The sequence below is a fragment of the Grus americana genome, chromosome 4 (genome assembly GCF_028858705.1).
Source record: "Grus americana isolate bGruAme1 chromosome 4, bGruAme1.mat, whole genome shotgun sequence".
Classification (NCBI taxonomy): Eukaryota; Metazoa; Chordata; class Aves; order Gruiformes; family Gruidae; genus Grus; species Grus americana.
In genome coordinates this window covers 10,876,052-10,895,210 of record NC_072855.1, presented here as the reverse complement: position 1 = coordinate 10,895,210, position 19,159 = coordinate 10,876,052, and the positions used below count along the sequence as shown (strand labels likewise).

Sequence of the window (19,159 nt, the reverse complement as noted above, 5' to 3'; positions counted from 1 at the left end):
TGCCCACTTCTGCAATTTAGTCATATAGCTTCTAGGTTCATATGACTGAGAATCTCTGCACTGACTTAGGAAAATGCAGAAGAGAAATCACCAGATGTTTATATTGCTTACAAGGCAAAAATGAGAGTCCAGTAAAAATCCTCCCCAGGGCATTGTTTCCAGAAATCTCATTATAGTTTAGGCAATCTGTTTTCATAGGGCTGATTTATAATGCGTGAAGGCTTGGTGTTGACAGTACTACAGAGCTACGTTTTAATTTGCTCAAGGTCACACATGAGATCTGAGCTGAATTTATGATGTGACCTTTGCCTCCATCACCAGCTAGGCTCAGGAACGTAACCCCACCACTATCTTGCTAAACAAGCTCAACACAAATGGCCAACTATGCCGAAGACCTTGCACGACACAAGGTTTGCAGGATGCAGAAGAGGATTCATCAAGAAGACAACAGCTTTTTTCACTGCCTTCCTCTCAGAAACACCCACATGGAGCGTGCTCTGCATTGCCTGGACTTCCTTCATAGCAGCATTCAATTTTAGTGGATTTTTTTAAAACCAGGGAGGATATATACCAACCCTGGATTAAATATCAGTCATTTCTGCAGCATCATGGGTTTTTTTCTTAATACAGCTTGACTTAATATACTCCAAAGATTTCCCGTGGCCTACTGCAGTTCTTGGCTGCCTACATGAGGAGGAAGCACTGTGAAGGGAGGATGGCGCCATGCAGGACAGGGCACCCCTGCCCAAGAGCTGCACTCTCAACACACACCACCAACCTCAGGGCCATTCCCATAGTTCACCCCTCGATAACAACCCATCTACTCGTTAGTACATTTCTCACAGTCCTCCTTCTCCCCACGCCATCCAACTCTACATGCCGTCCTGGGTAGAAGTGTCCTCCACTACCACCTCCAAGGGAGGACAGAGTCCTTATTCCCGTCATAGGAAGTAAGGGGGAGCTTGTCCCCATTCTTGCTTTCCACCCTTCCTGACCTGCCTTTTCTTTTTCTTTATGGTCGAACAGTGTGCTAACATCTGAAAACTTTGTGCAATCAAAGGGGTGGTGTTCAGACTCATCGTGTCCTCTTTTCCTCACAGTTAATAGTAACACCTCACTGAGCAACATGCAAGGTGCACAAGGAGAGTGTTTGCTGTAGCTACTATAGGCTGCAGGGAAAAATACCCCAAAACACAAAAACTGCCACATTCAGCATATTTTGTGAAGCAAACACCCAGGAGAATGACACAAAGCCACTTGAAAAGAAACAGCCCAGACTTAATTCATCTCCCCAAACCTCAAAATAAACACTAGATTTTCAACCTATGACTAGATTTTCAAACTGTTTTCCTAACAAAAACACCCCTTCTCCTCGTCGAGGAGGGTGCGGAGCCCGCACCTCAGCGGCCGTCCGGGGGCGGGAAGCCGCACAGCATCCCGGGACTTGTAGTTCTCCGGCCAGCGCGACATGGCGGCGGCGCGGGCGCTGGCGGCTCTCGGTGCCGCGCTGCTCCTTGCTATTGGCGCCCAGGCCAGCAAATACTCCCGGGAGGCCAACGAAGGGTTGGCGGCCGCCGGTGCCAAGCGGCGGGAGGCCGGGGAGTTCCGGGTGGTGAGGCTGAACCAGGTCTGGGAGAAGGCGCAGCGGGTGAGTGAGGCGGTGCGGGAGAAGCGGGGGCGATGGCGGTGCTCTGAGGAGCGTGCTTCGGCAGAGCTCTGAGGGGACCCAGGGTCGGGCTTGGCCGCTTCGGACCCTCATTTCCTGTCGTCGCCTCAGGAGATGGGGTACGGCGGGAGATGTGCCGCCGGCGGCGATTGGAGTTGGGGACATGCGTGAGGAGAAACCGAGGCTGTCCAGGCCAGCTTTGCCTCGACAGGCCCCGGATTGGTGTTGGGCCTCTGGGCTGCGGTGGCTTTTGTTTGGTTTCCAGGACTGGCTGCCCTGCCCAGGGCAGGACCCACACAGCCCCGCTCCCTGGGAGCTGCTGCAGGTGGCTGGGAACAGCAGTGCTGTGTACTTTCAGGAGGTATCTCCTTCCCCTCTCCTGCCATATGTAACTAAGTCATGGGAAGTGTTGATCTTCCCATGTTTAAATCCAGTAGTTAAATCTCATGCTTAGGAAATGGAAGAGAGAGTGCAGTCCTTCTGGTACATTGGAGGATCTGAGACTGGCTGCTGCTGGTTGAATGCTTTAGCCCTTTTGTTAAGGGGTGTGATGCTCTCATCTGTCTGAAAGTGATGGCCTTAGTTCCTCTTTTGCACAGGACAGGAGCTCACCGCACAGGAGAGTAAGAGACCCTCCACCTTGGTGGTTATGTCACCTACAATATTTCATCTATACCAACTGATGTAGTCACATGTGAGAGGACCAGCAAACGGGTATCACCATTCCCAGATGAGTGGTGATACTTAAGCTTCTCTCACTCTGAGCTAAAAAAATATTTAACTAAAGTAAAAAAATAGTAAAAATACTTAATTACAGTGGAAATATTTAATTACAGTGAAGCAGAGCAGCTCCAACAGTAGGGGAGAAGCACACTTCACATTCATATTTATCCTCAGAATATTGTAGAGCATGGAAGTTAGGGTCAGGGCTGGTAAAGGTTCAGTTCTTTCAGGCAAAGGAATGCAGTTAATATTAATCCTGGATTTCCGATATGCTGGATAGACATTCCTCAGCCTGAACTATTGAATTAGAGGCAGGACATCCCTGGATTTAGTCAAAAAATAGAACCCCTGCCATAATCCTGCGTAGTTATATCCAGCTTCCAAACATGCCAAAATAAATATCAGAAATAGTCCTTCTCTTAATGGGAGAAGGATGGGATGGGGCATAGGGCAGTGTGTGATAATGAAACTCCAGCTGTGAACTGACAGCTGGAGAAGAAACAATGTGGAGGCTAGAAATAAACTAGAATGGTAGTATTGTCAGTCTTCTCTTATTTTTCCAATTATAGTCTTTTTTAATTTTCATACATCAGTCTTCTGGAATTCAAATTTGAGATGCTTTACATCGTCTATGTTAAGTCTTGGTGCTAAAGTAAAATGGATTTAACTCTGTCAGGGTAAAGAACCAAGCTTTAGTAACTTCTATATGTGTGAGACAGATTTTAGAGAGGCAACACCTACTTGAACTAAATTTGCCACCATATAAATTTCACTTCTGAGTACAATTGACACCCAGCCTGCGTTTTAGAACGTGACTTTTTGGCATGTCTGGGCAAGGTCTGAAATAAAAGGAAAACTAAGCCTGTGTGTTAGACCTGCTTTGAAATATTTGTGTGTGCCAATGCTGAATTCTCTTTCCGTCATTTTGGTCATGGTAGAGAAATTACTAAAAATAAAGAACTCCTTTGTTTTTTTACGTAAAAGATGGATATTGCAACACACAGCTGGATGAGCAGTCCTTCAGAAAGCCCCAAAACGTTACTTAGTGGGAACTAGGAGCCGGCAAGCCAGAGTTCCCTCCTTTTCCCTCAGGAAGGGAGGGAGGGTTTGATCTTTCTCCAGCATCTCTCTTCATAGGTGTATGTTTTATATAAAAACTTTAAAAAGTTATTTTAATACAAGAGTTCTAAGTCAAACCCTAATTCTGTAGTTATTTGAACCGATGACAAATATTATATAGGTTTCGCAAGGTATGTGCTTTGGCCTGCTAGTTGCTACCAATCCACTGTGCTGTGGTTGTTGCCATTGGTGTAGTTCTGGCATCGCTTGTTATAACAAGATGTCTCCAAACCTTCTGTTTAGAAGTTCTGATATAAAACTTTATGTGTTTATGAGATTGTGCTAACTGCAGAGGGGTGTCTAACATAAACTGCATTGTGCAATCTTTTATACATTAGTGTGTCTCTGATGATAGTCATACATTTAAAAGATTATATTGTTCTATATTTGCAGTACTTAGGAGTTGAATTAATTGTTATCTGAGTTATTTTGGTGATTTTTTTTCCTGGATTTCCTCAGCTTTACAAATTAACATATTAAGCCCACAGTACTTGAATGCTGACATTAGAGCATAGAACTACTGAGATGATGAGTGATTTCCTTCACAATTTATAGGAAACTTTTTACTCAGTCTTCCTCCTGAAGCATCAGGACACAATTTTTCTGAGCAGAGCAGTGTTACTTGGTGCCACTGCAGCACTGGCTCTCTGGCTGTCCAGGCTATCCTGCTCCAGAAAAGCAAATAAGGACACTTTTTTTTTTTTTTTTTACTTTACCACTTACTAAAACTTGTAACTAAAGTGGTTCCTGCTGTGTGCTTAGCTTTTATCAATTCCCCAAAAGTAGATGGTATAGAAGACAATAGAGAGGCTCCTTTGCTTTAGTATTAGAGTGATCAGAAGTTTTAATGTGGTCTATAAATTTTATATTTACTTGTGATTTTAACTACTCTAGATTTTAGTAAATTATTTCAGTAAGCTAAGTGCAAGATACAGAAAAAAACCTTAGTTTAAAAGTTAAAATAATTATATTCAGTAGCACAAGACTAATTAATAGGACAGCCTAAGCTGAACACAGAAACAACAATATGCATAGCTTCCTGAATTCCTGTCAATAAGAATTCAGTGCATTAGCTCAGAATAACAATGTTTTTCCTAGTTATGTTCAAATAATCTGCTGACACTCAAATGTATGGCTGAATCTTTTCAGTATCAATCTGATGTTTAAAAATAATGAGGTCTGAGATTGTTTTTATTAAACATGCTGCTTTCTCACTGAAAATGAGAAATTTTATAATCTGTAATCTGATTTTAATGACAAAAAAACCCCACACTAAATAAGTTTGTCCTAGGACAGATGAGCCCAGCTGGTTCAGAGCTGGATCTGAGCTCCCAGGAGCTTGCTGCTCAGTGGTCTCAGGTAGAAGGACTCTAACAGCTCAGGCAGGATTGTATTGGAAGTCATGCTGCTGACATGTTTTTTGATCGCCTCTCTTCTCTGGGCTTTTCCTTACCTCACCTGCTTGTTATTAGCATGCACATGCACACACACATAAAAGAAGTTCTGAAGCATTAATATGATTTGTTACAGGGTTTTTTTTCAAATGGAGTAACGAAAGTGTCCAAAATGTGGAAGTTCAAAAGATTAGGCTCATCTTCATCTTACCGCAGTGCTGCTTAGCCAACTACTTATTAGTCACTGTCTCTGTTCTTGTTTTCTCTATATTTCACAAAATTTCAAGCTGACCTATCATTCTTTTTTTTTTTCATTGCATCAGCCTCAATGTCTTCTCTTCTTGTTCTGTTATGTGGGACAGGAATACCTCTAGGTTTTGTATGCTTTTAATGCACATAAACCATGTTAAGAAGTGATCTTAGAAAATTTTGCACTTTGATCATAGTAGAAGTTGCTGATAAGTGGCTCTTTGACTTGCCAGGCCATCCTCAGTGTCCTGGTAGTCTGCAAAACCATACTGACAAATAAAATTTACCAACTCACTATAAATGTGAGGTTAGAAGCTGGTCCACAAGAAAGCACGTGTGGTGGCAATGGCATGTTGTTTGAGAAGTTTGGTTGTTACTGCCTTTTGTGAATTAGAGAAAATGAATTGATGTAATTAATATTTTTTTTAACATTCTTTGTTATTGGTACCGGACATTTTTAAGGTAGAATCATTTTAAGAAGGCGATCCTATTAAAAGTGGGAGGAAAATTCCATTTAAATATTACTTGAAAGATAGGAATTTTTAACTTTGCTGTAATTTCACTGTTGTCCAAGTAGCTGAAGAGCTGAGAGAGAAGGCTGTATGATCACTCTCTGTTAACGCTAGTATGCTGGGGGCATTGCCATTTTCATAGGCAAGAGATGTTTTGTATACAGTAGCTCATACCTTAAGGTCCTTGAATTCAGACGGTTACCTAGCATTAGAGTAAAAGAAAAAAATGCTGCGCTATATTGGCTACGCTTCTGTACTAGCTTATGAAGTTACATTGCAGCAAGAGGTGACTCCACATAACTGAATACAAACCTTTCTATGTTCTTGTTAGCTTCATCTCTCTGCTGTGAAACTGGCAGAGTTGCACAGTGATCTAAAAATACAAGAGAAGGATGAGCTAAGCTGGAAAAAACTGAAGGCTGAAGGGCTAGATGAAGATGGAGAGAAAGAAGCCAAACTTAGACGCAACTTAAATGGTAAGATATATCTGAAAGAAGCCAAACAGATGCAACTTAAATGGTATATCTTTGGTATATCTTTGCAGAAGGATGTTAAACTTTGCATCAGACACATGCATAGTTAGGCACCTGTGTTTGTGTTTGAACCATTGAATAGCTGGTTGTCTTCCCAGACACTGAGCACGCACGAGTTCTTTGGAGGTCAGTAGGGAGCTGCAGGAGGCTAACGGATTCCTTTGCTCCTCATGTTTTCAGAAGAGGTTATTAAACCTGGGACCTCTGTGTCTTAAACTGGTAGCTTTTCCACCGTGAGGTGCAAAATCCAGCTCTGCGAGTCAAGGATGTAACCAATCTCTCATCTTCCATACATCCATAGTTGGTTCTAATGTTTCTGTATCTTCTATTCCCCTGCAGTCATTATGACTAAATATGGAATGAATGGAAAGAAGGACTCTCAACTAGCTGATACCAACTACATTAAAGATGGTACAGAAAGTGATACACTAGATGATCCAAGACTGGAAAAATTATGGAGCAAGGTGAGTAAGGTTTCCAGGAACTGGAGTGTAGGAAATCAGTGTTTCTTTGTTGAACTATTGTCTGTGTCTTCTGAGAGCCACCAGACTTGGAATTGAATAGCTTTACTACTGTTTTTAAGTACTGGCCAAGCTGCTGTGCTCTGTAGCTCACATCTGTCTTTCTGCCCTGAGGGCATCCTGCCTGCATCCAGGTCACCAGGTGTGGCAGGTTCCCTTTGTCAAAGAAAACACCCGCATCAGTCTGCATGGAGGATAGGATCCTGGGTTCACTGAGGACAAACGCAGTTTTTCCTTAAATTTCACTGAACTCATGATTTTCCTTTGTGTGACTACTGGGCTGTTTGGTAGTATACCTTTGTTGTTTTTCCTGTTTTTCTTATTGTTATTTCTGGGCTTTTTAAAAAATGCATTTAAAATAGAACCATTTCATAGAATGTTTAAAAGTTAAATGTATAGTGGGGGGTGCTCAATAAGGACTTTCCCAACCTAGTACACAAGTGAAAATTTCCAGAATTTGCATTAATGCATAAAAAAAATAGAAAGTGTACTGTCAGTCTGGGCAGTTAAAACTGGTGAAATCATAATCTTCTAAAATAAATAATTCAGGTGTTAAGAAACAAGTACTCGGGTAAAGCAAATAATTCTTACAGCAGTCTAGTGCGGTGGTAGTAAAGCAGAGAAAAAGATGTGCTGGGTTTTAAAATGTTACTGTAACTAGATACAGCTCTGGCAAGGGACATGATGTCATGTGCTTTGGGGACCAATAAAGTGCATCAGATAGAAATATTCCCTAAACAAAAAAATTATTGGGGCTGAATGGGTATAAAAAACATTCACTTTTGATCATGCATTGCAGCAAGTAAGTCACTAGATTTGTGGGCAGTGCTCCAGGTGTCTGAACAGTACTTCCCTAATTGCTAAAAAGTAGTCCAGTGAGGAACAAATCACTGCAGAGCAAATGCACAGCAGTGATTAAATCTTCACTTGCCGGTAGAGTAAGATTTCTTGAGTAAAGACTGTGCTCAATATCAGGCTGTATCCCTCACGCAAACAGTCCTCTTGCAGTTGCACATGGAGCTCCATGGCCCTTATTTCGGTATCAAATTATTTCCCACACAATAGAAATGGCAGACACTTTTCACTGGGTAGTCCGTAGCAAGTCTAGCTTTATAAGTCTGAAGTGAACTGCCCTCTGACATGATTAAAGCCACCATATCTGTTGATGTCTAAACCCTGCCCTCATACTAATATAAAGGAATTTAAAACAGAAAAGATCTTAAGGAAAAGCTGGACTTAATAATCTTCTGAGTGTGGTGGGAAGTGGGGAAAAAGTTCTGGCAGTTCAGGGCACTTAAAAGCACTTTGCCTGGGAAGCATAATGAGCTCATGTTTCTCACAGGCCAAGACCTCTGGGAAGTTCTCTGATGAGGAGTTGGATAAGCTTTGGCGAGAATTTAAGCATCACAGAGAAAAGATTCATGAATACAATATTCTGCTGGAGACCGTGAGCAGAACAGAAGGTGCCTGAACATTTCTCTGATGTTTCGAGATCAGTACAACTCTTTTCTCTGCCCATTGCTTCCAAGTTTGAAACTCCTGAAGTCTGATGTTTCTGTCAGAACTGCTTGCAGATGCTGGCATTTCCAGATACTTGCAGGGTTTAGTTCTGCATAGGCTGCCAAAAATCTTGCCAGCTATTGAAAATGTTGCCATTTTGGTTTTCTGATTCTGCCTGCATTTCCAGCAGGGAAGATACCATCAGGTTAGCAATGATGGCCATAGTAATTTACTGGAAATTATGCAGCAAGCATCGATCCACTGCTGCAAAATGTGGTCCTAAAGTCTGCAGAACATGCATGTTTTATCTCACCAGCTGGGAGCCCAAGAGGATATACTTGAATATCTTAGGCACTGACCCTGAGGTGTATTAAAGCATTGAAGATCTGAATCCAGCTTGCTGTACTAATCCCAGCTAAAATTGTTAGAGCCAAAGTATTCTATAAGCTTCTAGGCAGTTTGATGTTTGCATTGTAGGGTCCAAGTTGGAAGCTGCTTGAAGTCATTTCAACATCAGATGTCCTGATTGGTTCATGAAATGCCCAGGGAAGAGGACACAGGACTCATCAGCCATCCCTGTCCCATTTCCTTGGGATATTGCTAACCTGGGAAAATAAGAACATTTCCTTACTAAAATCTTGGCTGGTGGCCGGTAGGAATTAAAAGACATTTCTGTACTATCACCCTCCAGAGCACTGAGGGGCATTGATCTTAATATTGACCTGCAAAAGGAATTACTGCTTCTTAGAGTGTGGTGTTGATGCTTTATTTACACTCTGCTCAAATGCTAAGAACTTATCATCTTTTATTCACCTCAGATTTTGAGGATTTCTGGAGCTTTTGACCTATCAGGATTTGTCCCATAATCAATAACACTTTTCTTCTTCAACAGATATCCACAAAAATGTTATCAACCCATCTGAAGAGAGCCTGGTAAAAGAGGAAATCTTGCACAACAAACACAGAGAACTCAAAGACAAGCTAAGAAGCATCAATCAGGGGTTTGAGCGTTTGCGTAAAGTCAGTCACCAGGGATATGACACAACCAGTGGTATGCTACAGTGTTTTTTATGCTTATTTGGGATTAATTTCATTTAAAAAAAATTAAAAATCAGTGGGCAAGTGATAACATGTAGTCACAGTACATGATGTGACCACAATAGGCTGAAGAGATATATCCAGCCTCTTCTATTTAGAAGCCAACACTAGAAGCCTGATGAAAGGATAGAGACAACCTGTAAAGAGGATAGTTCTGTCTTCCATGCCCACATATGAAGGGATATTACGCCTTCAGCTCCAGCTAAGTGAGACAATATGCAGGGCAAGCCACGCCATTATTCAGTTCCTTGAAGGTTTTTTGCTTTTTAAAAAATACATGCTACAGCAATACTATAGTTTTAAGTTAAGTACTTGGATTTTTTCTTCCTTTTCATCTATATAGACCTATTAGTAATGCAGTGCTTAATATATCTGTGTGTATGTATGTGTAAAAGCATGCTCATCTTGCATAGAAGCTGGGTGTAAAAGCATTGTGTCCAGATTTTCATTTAGTGGTATGTGTTTGTTTAGAATTTGAAGAACCAAGAGTGATTGATTTGTGGGACATGGCCAAATCAGCCAATTTCACTGAGAAAGAGCTTGAATCTTTTCGGGTAAGTAGAATTCCAGTTAGATCTCTTATGGAAAGATATTTTCCCACATAAAGAAACTCTTGGTGTTACTCTGAGTGCAGCCACTTCTGTATTGCTCTTCAGACACCGTAAGAGAGAGTTATGCTTCTTGCTTAATACTTCAAATATATAAACATATATGCAATTAATCATATGCATGGTTCTGTTATAATCAGCAAAATTAAAATTCTGAATCCTGTGAAAGAAAGCGTTGCATATTTTAAATCTTTGAAAGATGAGGCCCTGCTTGTTTGTTTCTGATGGACCAGATTTCCGTCTCTTACCCAATGTCTTAATGTAATTACTTCTTTGTGAAGCAGCATACCCTATATACCCAACAATTTCCCTCTCCTGCCCACCTCTTGCACTGCTAACTTCCCATGTTGGAGCTGTGTTGAACTGACCCAAAAGTACCATGATAAAGACTGCTTTTCAAGGAAATATTATAGAATATATAGAATATTATATAGTGGGGTTCATACTGGTTTTATTTAATTCAAAACCCATTGAGATTTTTTTTTCATCTGACTGCCTGTTTATCAGAAGAGATTTTGATTGATAGCCTGGAGAAGTAGCTCTTCAGGGCTTCTTCATGGAGTTACATGTACTTACACTGTTGTCTTACCATCCAAGAGATGGCTAGGTACACCTTGAGCTTCTTTTCCAGATAAGGTAATGAAAGACTTTTAACTGCCTGGGACAGGGATTGAAATCTGTCTCTGTTAGATGTCAAAGATCCATCTTACTGCTTTTAACTCCCATGCAGCCTGATTCTCTTAGGAAGCAAACGCTCTCATTACACTGATTTCAGTGGCCTGCTTTTAAGAGTGTCAGAGGAAAGCCTGCTGAAGTCTGCAACAAGACTTCTGCTGACCTCAGACAGCAGGACTGTACAATTGCATGTGAGTACAATTTGTACTATTTGGCCTTCATATCTGCCGCAGTGAAAAAGAAAAACCCAGTTCCATAAGCAAGAACACCTATCTGCTTATTAATTTTACTGATTTAGTAGAAATACTCATTCGTGCAAACCCTCTTCACCAGCCCAAACCTGTCTTGTTACTGTGAGTGTTGGGACATCCTAACAAAAGGAAATCACAGTGAAACATCTGCCTATTTAAAAAGTCTATGAAAGCAGAATTAAAGAAATCATGTGCTGATTCCATTCAGCCTCATTTGAACAGCTGAAGTTGTGTCTTCTCCTGACTGGCCACAGTACCAGCCTTTATACAGGTTTCATAATGAATGGCACAAATGCTGCTCAGCTGGTACATCATCCGAGAGGAGCAGCTAAAATGATTTATCAGAGCAGTAAAACCCCAAACTGAGGTCCCTAACTGGAGTATGTAAAACAGGCTGGAATGTTCTACAGCAAAAGGAAACTATTTTGTTGTCAGACATGCTGAAAACAAAACCCCTTTGCTTTAAAAACTGAAGAAGATCTTACTAGAATGGTGGCTCTTTTTTTAATTGTCTTGAAAAGAGAGGAATTTTGTCAGCCACCAGGACTGAAACACACCAGTGACCAAAATTAAGTGGGCTCTGTCAAACAGGGGGATTTGTCTGAGTTTTTCTGGACATAATGCATAGAACTGCTGCCATAAGTGGCGTAACAGTTTGAACTGTTCATATCCTCTTCATAGAGGGTGTGTCCTAAGACACAGAGAAACCGAATTTTCTGCCTTGAAGTAGTGAAACAAGAGCGAGCTTTGGTGGGTAGAGATGTTACTCATTCTTTGGTCACCTATGCAGTGTACCAGGTTATCTGAGGACCATCTCTGATACGTCCCTGAACACTACAGACAGTCTGGCCACTGTCTTTGAGGCAAACGAAGAAGGGGTTTTGTTTGTTACTTAATTTCAGATTCATCATAGCAGACTGCAAACCCAGAAAATGTTTAGGGCTGAGCAGAAAATAGCAAATCTTTGATTTTGAAAAGAGTCTTCTCTTAAAAATTGTCTGACTCCCTTCCCCCAGTCCACTATTCTTTGTATGAACTTTTATTTGCTATACGCTGCTATCATCTCCCAGCACCTCGCAGCCGTCAGCAGTCTCCTTTTGAGGACTCTGCAGTGGGACTTTTTCAGCACCTGCCTTCAAAATTGGGTGTCTGGGTGGTGATGATAACGTATTGTCCAGACATTCTGAAGAAGCAGGAAACTGAAAAAGCTTTGCTGTGCTCAACTTAGTGCAATAGCATTAGGGATGTCTTGGCAAGAAAAGAGAGAGGAAACCTTGGACGGAAAATCCTGTGAAGCTGTGTGTGTCTGTTGTCTTAGGAGGAGCTGAAACACTTTGAAGCAAAAATTGAAAAACACCATCACTATCAGAAACAATTAGAGATTTCACACCAGAAACTGAAGCATATAGAGGGAACTGGAGATAAGGATCATCTGAACAGAAACAAAGAGAAATATGCCATGCTGGAAGAAAAGACAAAAGAACTAGGATATAAGGTCTGTATAAATCCAGTGTATGTACATGTTGAAAGTTTAACTCTGTAGTAGAGGGTATATAGATTATCCAGTGCTGATTTTTCATGAAAGTTGAATGATTTTCAGAGGGGGAGTTTCAGGCACACCTGTGCTCATAGTCCAGGATATGCATAATTGGTTTTTATAGACCTAATTCTAAGATGCTTGAAATCTCCCTGGTCTCTGCTCTTCCTGTTGTCACATATACTGATAGCAAAATCTGAATATATAATATTGATAATTCACTGGCTCACTAAAATTTGTTTGATGTGTTATGTTTTCCTTCTAGGTAAAGAAGCACCTGCAAGACTTATCCAGCAGAATCTCTCAAGGTCTTCAACATAATGAATTATAAAAATTTGTACTCCTTCATGGGATCAATCTGTTAACACAAAACAGATAATGTGGGTTTTGAACAGGATTTACCAAGGATGCCTTCTGAAATAGTAAGGATTGAACGGAGTTGTCCTGTAAAAAAATTTTTTTTTGGTCCACTTAATTTGCCAGTTTTGTATTTGCACTATCAAATTAAATGATTAGATTATAAATTTAAGTTGCACGTCTTGGATCATATAAATCTTATATCTGAATCAAGTAACAGCCTTTGAAATAAGCAGTCATGTCAAAAGGAAAAATATGTGTACTCTTGGAGGATTCCTGCTTGTAAAAAAAAAAACAAAAACCCAAAACCCACAAAAAACAAACAACTAACCTGATAGTCAGGAAAGGTATTCTGATCAATGAAAGCAAACACTGAGGTACAGAAAATTAAAACAGAGACCAGAAAAGTCTTATTTCAATGCCTGGCCTGTTTCCTACTGAAGGTAATGAAAATATGTCTGCTGACTTTGAGCAGTGGCTCAGAGCTGCACTGTATTTGAATCTTTCATGTGAGAGGGGGAGGAAGAGTAAGGAGGGAACAAGTATTGAGGCCAGTTCACACAATTTAGTTATAGACTAACACATCTGAAGTTACTGAATGTATGTGTACAATTATCTTGTTCATGGTTGCTTGGCTTTGTTACACTTAGTCATTAAAAAAATGAAAACCAGATACCAACGAGGCTTTTTTTTTCTTCCCTCTCATTTAGTGAGAAGTAACCAGACCTGCTTTTTGAGCATGTTGCTTACTCCTTTAAACTGAAATTCACTCACAGATTAGTTTTTAAGACAGGAGGGGTAGTTTTGTACCACCAGAATGTGTTTCTGTGTTCTGAATAGGCAGAAGGCTCTCTAAAGCAGCTTCTCTCTGAATACATATTCCAGTTCAATCTCCAGTAAAGCCTATTATCACTTTCCCTTTCAAGACCAGATTTTTCTGTTGTGCGTCAGAACTTTGGCAAACATTAGCCATCTCGGTTGAAATTCTCTATAATAATGATGCTGACCCTTTATTTCTAAGGAGAGTTTCACATGAAACTGTTCCAGGAACAAGGTTAAGGCAAAGGTCCAGTGTAGGTAAATCATTACAGCTGCTGGGTTAAGAAGCTCTGTCACTCACAGATCGCAGCACATGAGGAAGCTGTCCTCGAGCCTCGCTTGCCATACCTACTCCATGAGGAATATTGAAGAGATCCATTCAGTCAGAATCAGCCACTCATATATTATTTATCCAGTTCTGGGTGCGTGATGGGTTAAACATAGTATGATATCTGTATGTAAAGACTATTTTGTAATGTGCAAGTGATCTGAAGCAAAACTGTGGTAGCAGTCTTTCTTTGAGATTCTGAATGTCTTTCTTTGAAGCAGTAAGCTTTTTTCCTTTTTTTTAACTTTTTTATTTTAATGTAAACTAAGAGTTATTTATATTCCAGAGAATCATTGTCCATCACGAGAAACACAGGCTACCATTAATATTAGCAGTCACCTTAGAGATGGTTCAGTCCATGTAGTTTATGGTGTATGTCCCCTTTGGTTGGTAAGCTAAAAAAAAGTAAACCCAAAACTAGCTAAAACCCATCTATGAGAAAACTGGTTTGTTTTTTTTCCCTTGGTGCTACATGCCATTTCTTCCCCAGATTATCACTTTAAGGGCTGTTCAGCCTTTAACAAAGCAGTACCTCCATTGTCTTACAGGTTTATCTTTTTTATTTTTTTCAATTTTTTGAGGTGAAGGCAGAATAGAAATGTTTTCTATACTGCGTGTGGAAGGTGCAGACTTCTCTATGTCCTTTGTTTTTCCTGTTGGTAGAGAAATAAATCCATGTGCCACAGGTCAGTTTAGTGTTCGGTGGCTGTAGCTTGGATGTGGAGAGGCCTTACACCATTGGCTCCTAGGTGAAGAATTTGAACACATGCACTAAATACATCAGCAGAGGAAGGAAACTAAGCAAAGTACTGAAATCTGAGCAGTGCCTGCTCAGCAGTCCCAGCTGGGTGATACAAGAATCGAAGAGCTTTTACTGAGCACATTCAGACACTGCTGCAGGGGGAAGTCTGTTGCACAAGGGAAAGCAAGGTATCAGCCTACAGTGAGGGTGGGCAGCGTAGCTGTGTGCTCCGTGTAAGAGGGCATAGCAGAAAGCTGGGTTTCAGGTATGTACCTGAAATAGGATATGCTGCTTGAAGAGTGTCTGAAGAATTTTGGAATAGCTTGCACAGGGTGCTGGGTTCACAGAACACACAACCAGGGTCAGATCAGCAGGAGTAGCAGTTGTCTCCATGTGTGGAGCTGCATCAGCACAGGCACCTCTCTGAACAGAGGTGATGGCAGTACTGTGCGGCGGTGGCTGTACCATGTCTTCTTCACCCAGCATGCTGTGGCAGCAGTCGGGCCCAAAGGCCAGGTAGGCTGCAGCAGAGAGAAAGCTTGGCAAGCGCTTCGAAATACAAAAGGCTGAGAAAATATTTACGTGTCACAGTAATTTCAAATTGGGAATGAGTCAGATCATCAGTGGCAAAGGTTCGAGACTGGGATCAGCACGGTCACTTTAGTTAGTTAACATTACTAACTAAAAGTTAACTAGCATTTAACATGTCCCAAAGTTCGTTCACACAAATCTAGAGGAGAAAAAAATATTAAACGGGAGTGGCTGCTGCCCCTGAATCCAGCTTCCCCCCCAAAATAATCTGTAGCTGGGTTGGAATCTACAATAGCACAGAGAAGACACACGGAATAGTCTCCATGCCCGTTAAGGCTCTTTGAGGCTTTCCCTGCTTTTTGAGATTTGGTGAGTCGTAAAGTCTGATTTCACTCTGGTTTCCACAGTCTGCACCTCACACACGTCAATATATGTACAAGTCAGTTAATTATTGCAGGTTTTAAGCCTCCAAAGATGATTCATATGGCCAAAATAAAAGTGGGTAGTCTTTGAGACATTACAGATTTAAAAAAAATAGCTTGAGTCACCACTCTTGTGTTTCTGTAAATAGCAACAAAAATTCAAAGCCAAGAAAAAAAGGTGTAAATGAAATACGTTTACAGTCCTGTACTACGTGAAGGGTGAATAATGGAGTTCAGAGGTGAGACTGCATGGCAGAGACATCTGAATAGGAAAGAACTAACAGCTTTTAAACAGTGGTTGAACCTTCTCTTCCTTAACTGATATTTTATCTGATCCTTTTGTAATTATTCAAATTACCAAGTTTTTCAAAGCACTCTGAGAAACAATTTGAAATACAAAAGTGGGAGCAGAAGAAGGAGGAAAGAATTGCATTTCTTAGGGGAAACAAAAGATCAGAACATTTTATGTTTTATACAGTCTGTCAAATTCTGCCCTGAAAAAGAACCTCAATTTAAATAAACGTGTCAGTGCTTTCACGTAGGACAGATTTTATTTATTAAATAGCTTGGGGGTGGAAATGTGAGGGAAAGAAATACACAAGGCATTAAAGACAACAAAAATAACCAAGTCTCTTAAAATAAACACTATGCCCTACATGCTGGTAGAGTATCTCAGATCGCATCATTCTACCGAGACAAATAAGGAACAGCCAGTACAGCAGATGTATTGCTGTAACGATTTCCCCTCCCCTCCCAAGGGATTCTGATGCCTAATAGATCAGGCAATGGCCAGAGTATTTAAATTCATCGAGTAGAGATCATTTACATTTTGTAAGCTGAGATGCCTCTGATTTCCCTGGAGGGCTCTCCTCCTGCTTGCCGTGTCTCCAGTTCTCTCTTGGGGCTCCCTCTGGTCGGGGAAGCGCAGCCTTTGCACAGAAGGTGACGGCACGACAGAGAGCAGCTTACCTTCCGGGACGTGCCTGCCTCCACAGCTCATCTTGGCTGAGTGTTTGAAGGTCTTCACGCCCTGACCGGGGAGCAGAAGGCAGCTCCAAGCGCCCAGCTCCAGAACACGACGCGCACCCGTGTGTGCGCTGCCTCCCTCCAGCACGGCGGGTCTACAGCTCTGCTTGACCAGGCATCTCGCCTGCTGGTCCTAAAGGCAGCTGGCGGGGCCCAAACGCATCATATCTGCAGTGCTGCCATGTACTCCATACGTGAGTTTAGGTGCGTTGGTGCAGTTATGCTACGTGAAAGAACATAGGTCCCCAGCCAGGATCCAGCGTGCTGCAGTGCCCAGAAACCGGAGTGTGGCCCCGGGATCCAGGCTGCTGGGAGCTCCTCTGCAGCCCCTCACCCAGGAGCATGTGTCAGGAGCCCAAGTACAGTGTTCAGCTCGGGACTAACCCAGGCAGAGGTGACGCACCGTTGACATGCTTGGTTCACAACTCATTCTTCATCCGCAGACCTTCCCTGTCATCATTTGGCACTGCTTCAGATGTATTTGGGATTTGTTTAAAACGTGCCATTTCACACACAAAAATCTACCAGTAAGTAATATGCAGGCAGTTCTAAAATAATTTTTAAATATGACTTTTCTTTCCATAGCATTTAATTAGAACAGATGAAATAAATTAAAAAGTCATGAAATGTAAGTCAATAAATAGAATAGCCCGTTACTTTCAGTGCAAACAGGCCTACCCTTGTAACAGGGAACAGGGAGCTATGAAAGACGACGACTGCATTTTCCTTACATGCTATGTTACCTAACAAACAGCTTCTGAATACCAGAATCAACATTCCCAAATACAACACACCGTTAACATGTATTTCAGGCCGTTCACATAGCACCTGTTGGGAAGCAGGTGGTTAATCTATAGGAAAAAAAAAGACTCTATGGATTTCTTTTACTAGTAGCCACAGTCATTAAATGGAAGCATTCATAAAATCTGTCCACTTGAGCCAAAATAAATTTACAAACTCTCATCCACAGTAAATATTTCAGCATTGCTGGTGCAGCAATGATTATAACGCAGTTGCAATTGGGCGATTTCTGTAGGGCAAGTGAGTGTTGAATCACTTTGAAATAAGCCTCTTACTAAAATAAAATGCTATTTAATGTTCTGCAGTTGCAACTTACTTTAAAGGGGGAAGGGAGCTACATTATTTTAAGAAACACACTGAGAACGTGAAACCTGCATGTGAAACACCATAGTTTGCATTGCTTGGCATCAGATCTGGGAGACCTACCTCAAAATTCAAATCTCAGTTTTGACCTCAGGAAGATGTCTGAACCAGAATCATTAACTGAACGGTCCTTCGATGGGGAAAGGGTCCCTTCTCCAACGTCAGCTCAGGTGCAAGTTCTGGGAGTCCCGTTTACAATTCCGAAGATGCCCGGTCAGTGTAAAGAGCCTTCTCCATACCAGATCCTGGGGCTGTTGACGATCTGGTGTTTGCTCCATTTTGAAGTTCAGGAGAACAAAAGGGGAGTGAGAAGAGCTATGTGCAAAAGGTGACATCTCCAAGAGAAGAGACTTCCATGGCAAGAGCTTAGGAACCTGGAGTCATTTTCTCCCAATTTTTGCAAGGAAGCTTTCAGGTTATACCTTGTTCCTAATCTGAACCAAACTGACAGATTCTTGCATGAAAAACACATTCCAGCAGTCTGAACACCTTCCACACAGGTAAATGTGGCCTGAAACACTTGAGTTACCCTTCTCCAAACAACCAATAACGATGATCTATACAGGATACCTATGTCTTACACCATGTTTGCATTAGCCTCACTCTGCTGGTGTCGCTAAACCGTTTCACGCATTCGCTGTAGAAAGCAGAGAGATGGCAAAAATCCATCTAAGACCAGTGCCTGGGCTTTCCATAGACCTGATCCATCTCTAGCAAATCTCCCAGCTGTTGTAAATAACACCAGCGTAGCCGAACACAGAATTAGATGCACCTTGGTGCTCTCTGTGTCAGAGCAGGGCCCAGCTCCCACCATCCCTCATCCAACGTATATACAATTAAGCTTTCATATACTTTCCACAGAGGAGAAAAACCAGACTCAGAGGTTAATTCCCTCCAAGGTCTAGACCGCGTATACAGTACAAACTTGAACCATTTGCATGACCATTTGCAAGGACAATGACAGTCTGGCTCTTTGGAGTGGACGTTGGCGTTAACCATCCCAGAGTTTCCACTCCACTCCTCGTAGACCCAGTGCCAGCACATCTTCTGTTTGAATGAGGACACAACAGCAACCTCAGCCTCTTCCAGGACACTCCACTTCCTTGTTGCAACCACACCTTGTACAAGCAGCAGCAATCCAGCCGGCAGTCTCCAGCACTGGCCCAAACTACAATTTAGACTCAAATGCTCTTCTGTCACCCCCTCGCTGCCCTTCTGTCGGGACAACAGCTGGCAAAGGACAACTGTTGCTTTCCAGCTCTCTGCGGACACCTACCTACTTCTCCATCAAACTCCCAGTATGAATTTTTCCCATGCTTCCAGTTTGCGTCCAGTTCTGCGGGCTGCTGGCAGTAAAAGGAGAAAGAGCGTTACCGCAGGCAAG

At 41.8% G+C, this 19,159-nt stretch overlaps 1 protein-coding gene across 1 annotated transcript; it reads left to right on the top strand.

Moving 5' to 3' along the window:
- Positions 1 to 1,438: 1,438 nt before the first annotated feature.
- On the top strand, positions 1,439 to 13,416 carry LRPAP1 (LDL receptor related protein associated protein 1). Its single transcript, XM_054824909.1, has 8 exons — positions 1,439 to 1,648; positions 5,995 to 6,139; positions 6,536 to 6,660; positions 8,060 to 8,180; positions 9,110 to 9,268; positions 9,787 to 9,869; positions 12,168 to 12,344; positions 12,652 to 13,416. The coding sequence occupies exons 1-8, from the start codon at positions 1,469 to 1,471 to the stop codon at positions 12,715 to 12,717; spliced, it is 1,056 nt and encodes a 351-aa protein (XP_054680884.1). The 5' UTR covers positions 1,439 to 1,468; the 3' UTR covers positions 12,718 to 13,416.
- Positions 13,417 to 19,159: the final 5,743 nt, after the last annotated feature.